The following is a 7,602-nucleotide window of genomic DNA, read 5'->3' as shown; positions in this document are numbered from 1 at the left end:
ACTAACGCACAAGGGAATTGGCCTCAAGACACATTGCATCACCTGATCAGACAATGTCACATGCAGGGCTGTGAAATCTCCCATCTCCGGGTCCACCAGGATGTCATGGGGCAGCCCCAGCCGATCCCCCATGGGGCAGGTATTTGCCAACCTGCTGGATAAAACCACAGCCAGATGCTTCCTCACTGTTCTGTCATTGCAGCTAACATCCAGGCACCATGTGGGTGGCTCTGCCCCTCTGCCTGCTGTCAACTCTCCTGGCCACAGGTGAGTCCCATCCATACGCGGTCACAGGGAGCCGGGTGGTGGGGTCGGGAATTCACTAGGGGAACGTGCCGCTGTGGATGGCAGATTCTGGGGTCAGGATGGAATTTGTGGGTAAAACCAGCAAGAGGAAAACCCATAGCCACGTCCCCCGGCTGACTCGGGGAGAGCAGGGATTGGAGTCTGGGACTCCCACAGCCCACGCTAGGGGCCTGGCCAGCGGGTCTGAGTCTGTCTGTCCTTCCTTCTTCTCGTTTCTCCTCCAGCTCTCGCCCGAGCTTGGGGTCATCCGGATGAGGAGCAGCACCCCCGTCCACATGTCATCCTGCCTAAAAATGTTCCCCTGCCTGTCAGCGCTGAGATTCCTGTCAGGACTCCTGGGTTTATTCCCCGGGTTTGAAAGGGGAATGGGGGTGCAACGGGTGGGGGCTGGGAGCCAGGACTTCTGGGCTCATTCCCCAGCTGTAGAAGCGGGCTGGGGTGTAGTGAGTTTGAGCAGAGATGGCTGCAAATCAGGACTCCCGGGCTCTCTCCGTGGCTCTGAAACAGGCGTGGGATCTCGTGGGTTAGAGTGGGCTGGGAGTCAGGAGTGAGGATTTCTCAGCTGTCTTCTTGGTTCTAACACTGAATTGAACACATCTTTTTTCTACCTCAGTTTCCATATTTCTTTGATAGGGATAATATAACTTTGCAACCATCTAGGGACATAGAAGGGGCGGGGAAGGTGTTCTAATGTTTAATTGATTTTTCCACATGAATGCTCTAAAAAAACCAAAGTGGGAAAATCTTTCTTTCTTTCTTTCTTTCTTTCTTTCTTTCTTTCTTTCTTAAAACTACCTTATGCTCACGTAATGAATTTAAAGGCCCCCACGCTCTGGAGAGGAAAGAGTTGATGCTCGTGGGATCGCTGGCTGGAGACGAAGAGCCATTAATCCAAAGAGTTAACAAGCGTGAATTGTATTCTGAAGAAGAGAATTGGCAGGATCAGCCATGAAAAGTGGGCTGAAGTCGAGTGTGGCTGAGCTGATGTAACTCTGAGAGGCAGAGGCCTGGAGCAGAGAGTTACGGCGGGGTCTGTGTGTGTGTGAGAAAGGTTCACTGCAAAGCCAGGCAGAAACCCCTCTTCAGAGCAGCCGAATTCTTGTTTTTCTGTCTACACAGATGTGTGGGGTTTGTTCGCAGGCACAAGCTGCACCCCAGATAGCCACGTCAGCAGCTGAAAATGTATTCTAGCCACAGACACTCAGGCAGCAAACAGACTTGTCTGTGGTTTTGAGTAAGATAGAAATGACCAGATAGCAAGATGCCTTTCCCCATCCGGAGAGTTAAATGGAACTGGGCAGAACTGCTGCAAAAGCAGGTGGCATTTCTCCAAGATCTGCCTGACCACACGTTCAGTGAGGATGCAGTGGTGGTTACAACTCCCACAGCGCCACCTCTTGGTTCCTGGTGATATTTCGCCCACAGGCACTGCCTGAGGAGGGGTGTGGAGCTGGGGTTTGTACTGAGAATGGATTTTTCCAACCTCCAGGGAGCGCTCTGCAATGCGAGGTGTGTGCGTCCAGAGAGCAATCGTGCTCCGGCCCCCTGCAGCCCTGCGCCCCCTCAGAAGGGACCTGCATCACCGTCGTGGCAGAGATGAGGCTGGGTGAGTTAAAGAAGATTTCTACTCAGTGTAGACACCATTGTCCTCCTGAAGCCAGGGGTCGAACCCAGGAATCCTGGCTCCCAGCCCCTCCCCCTACTCTAACCAATAGTCTCCGCTCCTCTCCAGGAGCAGGGACTGCTCAGTCTGGAATGATAATGTCATTGACGGGGGATGGGATGAGATGGGGTATTGCAGTGGGTGGCTGTGGGGCCTGGATCAGACAGAAGAGAGGATTTTATCACGGGGGGTGGGGAGATGAGATTAGTTGGGGGTGGGGTGGATGGAACAAAAGGGGAGGATGGAGCGGCTGGGGGTCCATTGGGGAGCTCAGAGGTGATGCTCTGTTTCCCTTCCACAGACGGAAACTCCTTCTACTACACGGGTAAATCGTGCCTGCAGCCCAAGAACTGTGAGCCCGGCCCCTTCTCGCTGACGTACCCGCACAATGTCACCGTGCTGGCGAACATCGCCTGCTGTGACACCGACGGCTGCAATGCCGGGGCCATCCCAGGTGTGTGTCTGCTGCAAACCGAGAGCCCTGCTCCGGCCACACCTGCCTGGAGAGAACCCAGGAGTCCTGGCTCCCAGCCCAAAGCCCCCATTCCTAACCACTAGACCCCACTCCCTTCCCCGAGCTGGGATTGAGCCCAATGTGTGGTGACTCCCCACCCTTGGCTGACTGTATGTGTCTGACTGTTCTCAGTGCCAACTGTGAGCTCCGTCCCCAACGGCCGGCAGTGCCCGTCGTTCCTCAGAGTGGGGTCATATTTCTGGAACGGGAAGGGGGTCTTGGCCTGCACCGGCGCCGAGGACCATTGTGTTGTGGAATCTGGGATATTAGCACTGGGTAAGTCCTCCAGATGCGGGCGGGGTCTGAACACAGAGCATGAGGTGGAGCCCAGGTGTCCCGGCTCAGTCCCAGCCCCCCTTGCTCTCATGCACTAGACTCCACTCCCCTGGCAAAGTTGCAGAGAGAACCCAGGAGTCCTACTTGCCGAGATGCCAAAGGAGCACCCAAGGAGGATAAGGCCACTGCGGAGAAAGTAAATGAATTCTCTGCATCAGTCTTCACGGCTGAGGATGGGAGGGAGATTCCCAAACCAGAGCCATTCTGTTTTGGTGTCAAATTTGAGGAACTGTCCCAGATTGAGGAGTCATTACAGGAGTTTTTGCAAGAAATTGATAAATTAAACAGTGATAAGTCACCAGGACCAGATGGGATTCACCCAAGAGTTTGGAAGGAACTCAAATGTCAAATTACAGAACTACAAACTGTGGTTTGTAACCTACCATTTAAATCAGCTTCTGTCTCAACTGGCTGGAGGATGGCTAATGACACGCCTGTTTCGAAAAAGGGCTTGTTAGCCGATGGCCAAGGATGTTCGGTGAGGTGCCAGCTATGCCCGTTTATACCATCCGTGACTTTAACCGCTAGGACGCACTGTCCCTTCGCGGCGGGCAGCCCAGGCTAGGCTGACGGATGCCCCAAGGTCCTAACCACCCGTGACTTTAACTGCTAGAGCTCAGAGCTCCTTCGCAGCGGCAGTCAATACTGACTGACAGGTGCCCCAATGGCAGCACTAAGAGCCTCTCCACACCCGTCACTTTAACTGCTAGAGCTCAGAGCTCCTTCGCAGCGGGCAGCCAGGTTTGACTGACAGGTGCCCCAAGAGTTTGCCCCGTGGAGGCGGCACAACTCAACGCTAGGCTCTTAGTACTCTCACCTAATGGCCAGGCTTTAGAGCCAAAACGGCTGAGGTTCTTTCATTGTGTTGGCTGCTTTACAGTAAACCAGAGAAAACAAGTCAGGCTTATGCACAAATGGTTCCCAAAATTTATTAAGCTAGATTCTAATCATGTGGTTACAAAATTGCTAGTAGCCTACTTATTTAAATGTAGAGATGTTACACACACAAACAAGTTACAAAACTGAAGCCACAATCCCAAAGAAAGAAAACAAAGTACAGAGCTCTATTTCAAAATTTGTGTTCACTAAAGATAGGAGATCAGGTGTGGGTGCTTCTTACCCTCCTTGCATCTCTCGATTCCAGCGGTGCCAAGCCAGGATCGGTCACTCAATTCCACGGAAAGACGAATAAGGGACAAGGCTTAGGGACCCTCTTAGCTGCAGAAGCCTTGGGAGGCTGTCACTTATCTGACCAGCAGATAGATAGTGAAAAGCACTCCAAAATCATGGTGCTGTAGGTCCCCTACTTATACCTCTGTACTCCTTTATTCTCTTTCTCCTTTCTTATGCCAAATTGGGGCTGGTCTGTCTGGGTGACGCCAGCTTTCGCAAGAGTAGTTTACACTTGCAAGGGAGAGAAACAATAAGTGTCGACAACTGGACATTTCTTTTATCAGGGTAAATATTTTCACACCTAGGATGTTGGGGTGTGTGCATCACGCTATTTAGTAGGGGCTAAGAGCCATGTCTGTCACAGGGCCTCTGCCTGCTGTGAGCTTAATCGTTGTATCTGTTCCTAGAGGCACATTGTAGCAGCACACCTGTGCTTTCACAGCTTCAAAGGCTGAGCTGGAATATATGTTAAGTGCCCTGTTCCGGCTTCCTCCTGTGTTTCCAGCAATGCTGGTCTGAGGGGGCGGGGGGGGGGGGGGGCTGGCTGTCTGGCTACAGGGCTCCAGAGGTGATCCCGGCAACTACAGGCCAATAAGTCTGACTTCAGTACAGGGCAAACTCATTGAAACTATAGAAAAGAAGAGAACTGTCAGCCACATAGATGAACATAATTAGTTGTGGAAGGGTCAACATGGTTTCGGTAAAGGGAAATCACGCCTCACCAGTGTACGAGAATTCTCTGAGGGGGTCAACAAGCGTGTGGACAAGGGGGATCCCATGGATTTCGTGTACTTAGATTTTCAGAAAGCGTCCCTCACCAAAGGCTCTTAAGCAAAGTGAGCTGTCATGGGATAAAATCCTCTCATGGCTCAGTAACTGGTTAAAAGATAGGGAAAAAAGGGTAGGAAGAAATGGTCAGATTTCAGAAGGGAGAGAGGTAAATAGTGGGAGTCCCCCAGGGATCTGCACTGGGCCCAGTGCTATTCACCATATTCCGAAATGTTCTCGAAAAAAGGGTAAATAGTGAGGTGGGAAAATTTGCAGAAAATAAAAACCTACTCAAGATAGTAAAGTCCAAAGCAGACTGTGAAGAGGTACTAAAGGGTCTCTCAGAACTGGGTGACTGGGCATCAAAATGGCAGAGGAAATTCAGTGTTGATAAATGCAAAGTAATGCACATGGGCAAACGTAATCCCAAGTAGACATACACAATGATGTGTCAAATTTACCACTCAAGAAAGATCTTGGAGTCACTGTGGAGAGTTCTCTGAAATCATCCACTCCATGTGCAGCGGCCGTCAAAAAAGCAAACAGAATGCTGCGAATCATTCATAAAGGGACAGAGAATAGGACAGAGATCTAACCCCAAAGATCGTGTTGCCTAAATATAAATCCATGGGACGCCCACAGCTTGAACACTGCGGACGGATGTGGTCGCCCTGTCTCAAAAAAGATCTTTTGGAACCGGAAAGGCTTCAGAAAATGCCAACCAAAATGATGAGGGGGATGGAATGGCTGCCATATAAGGAGAGATTAATAAGAGTGGGACTCTTCACCTTGGAAATGAAACGGCTAAGGGGGGATATGATCGAGGTCTAAAGAAGGTTGAAGCGTGTGGAGGAAGTAAAGAAGGAAGTGTTATTTACTCCTCCTAACGTAAGAACGAGGGGTCACCACAGGCAGCAGGTATAAAACAAACCAAAGGAAGTACTGCTTCACACAATGCACAGTCAACCTGTGGAACTCCGTGCCAGAGGATGTTGTGAAGGCGCAGACTATAACAGGGTTCAAACAAGAACTAGAGAAGTTCCTGGAGGACAGGTCCATCTGTGGCTATTAGCCAGGATGGGCAGGGAAGGTGGCCCTAGCCTCTGTTTGCCAGGAGCTGGGAATGGGCGACGGGATGGATCACTGGATGATTCCGTGTTCTGTTCATTCCCTCTGGGGCACCTGGCATTGGCCAGAGGATACTGGGCTAGATGGACCTTTGGTGTGACCCAGGAGGGCCATTCCTCTTATGTTCTCACATTGTTCCAGGCCCCCTGCTCTGAGCACTAGACCCCAGTCTGCCTGCAGAGCCGGATGCAGTCCTGCTGGGAGAGGAGTGTGTGAGAGACCTCATGAGGGTCGGGGGGGGGGGAATTGGGAACCCCCGATCACGTCTCTCCCCCTGTCCAGGTAACATCATACTGAGGAATACTGCGGCTAGATGCGGCTCCCCTGGCGCCTGCGTGAAGAGATTGTTGTTGAAGAAATACGCCAAGGGCGTGGTGGAGATCCTGAGCCAGGCCAAGTGCTACCCAGCTCCCAGGGCCGGTGGAGGCATCGGGGAGCCCTGAGCCCCGGCCTGGCATCCTCCCCTTCTGCTGCTTGCTGGGCTGCAGTGCACCTCCCTTCAGTAGCCACTTGCTGCTGCTTCTCTTTGGGGGAGATTGTGGGTTCCTTTTGTGCATTGGCTGAATAAAGCGAGTTGTGGGGAAAGCACCCCCCTAGCTCCTTGTCCCCTGACTGCCCCATACCGCCCCCCCCCCCCCGCCCCTATCTGTGCACAAGTGATGCTGGCAGGAATAGAACCCGGGAGTCCTGACTCCCAGTACCCCACCCTGTAACCCACCAGACCCCACTCCCTTCTGAAAGCCAGGGATAGAGCCCAGGAGTCCTGGCTCCCAAGCCCCCTGCTCTAACCACTGGACCCCTCTCCCCTTGCAGGGCCAGGGAATGGAACCCAGGAGTCCTGCCTGGACCCCCTCCCGGAAGGCAAGGCCCATCGCTGGGGAAAGGCACCGGCTGGCTAAGCTCCCCTGGGGAAGGAAGGCTGTGGGAAGGAGAGGCCGTGGCTCACCCAGCTGTCCAGGCGGGCGGGAAAGCCCTGGAGGGGAGAAATGTCCTTCTAGGTTGATTTTGCAGGGCTCAGTTCGTCCCGCTCTCTGGGGCGGCTCCACTGGGAGTGCCGGGCTCAGGGAAGGTGTCAGGAAACAGGGCAGATCCCCCCAGCCGGTGGTGCTCTGTGAACAGATTTCACCCAGCGTGAACTCCTGGATCGCTGCCCCCGTCTGACCCCGGAGTCACAGCCAGTCCCCTCAGATACTCTCAGACAAGCCGGACTTTGTGAGGAAAGTGGGAGGTGGTAGAATCTCCTTCCTTAGAGGTTTTTAAGGTCAGGCTTCACAAAGCCCTGGCTGGGATGATTTAACTGGGAATTGGTCCTGCTTCGAGCAGGGGGTTGGACTAGATGACCTTCTGGGGTCCCTTCCAACCCTTATATTCTATGATTCTATGAAAGGTCACGTACACCCCAAACTAGGCCACCCAGGTTGTCCCCTGCCCCAGGAGACTGCTCTCTTACCCCAGGGCCACGAGACCCCAGGTCCTACACCAAAGGGAACGCTGGCAGCCAGGTCTGTAGGAATCTCGCTAAAGGGTCGTGAGCTAAGGAAAGGGAATGAGGGTCACAAGGGGTTAAAGCAGGTAAAATTCATGCCCAGGTGAGTCGCAGTCTGTAATTCCAAACGGTGGCAGTGAAAGAAGAAACTGCCATTTTCCAAAATCTTTTCAGGTGCCCCCAGACGGTCTCCAGGGATCCCCACTTTGCATCCGGTTCCGGTCCCTG

The 7,602-nt window shown here is 52.9% G+C and overlaps 1 protein-coding gene across 1 annotated transcript; it reads left to right on the top strand.

Annotated features, from left to right (window-relative positions):
- Positions 1-218: 218 nt before the first annotated feature.
- Positions 219-6,331, top strand: LOC125628912 (phospholipase A2 inhibitor and Ly6/PLAUR domain-containing protein-like). Its single transcript, XM_075122815.1, has 5 exons — positions 219-267; positions 1,796-1,912; positions 2,271-2,423; positions 2,616-2,759; positions 6,171-6,331. The coding sequence occupies exons 1-5, from the start codon at positions 219-221 to the stop codon at positions 6,329-6,331; spliced, it is 624 nt and encodes a 207-aa protein (XP_074978916.1).
- The last annotated feature ends 1,271 nt before the right edge of the window (positions 6,332-7,602 follow it).

This window comes from Caretta caretta, chromosome 24, assembly GCF_965140235.1.
Source record: "Caretta caretta isolate rCarCar2 chromosome 24, rCarCar1.hap1, whole genome shotgun sequence".
In the NCBI taxonomy this organism is placed as follows: Eukaryota; Metazoa; Chordata; order Testudines; family Cheloniidae; genus Caretta; species Caretta caretta.
Note: the sequence above shows the minus strand (reverse complement) of the source record. Positions and strands in the feature narration are given on the sequence as shown.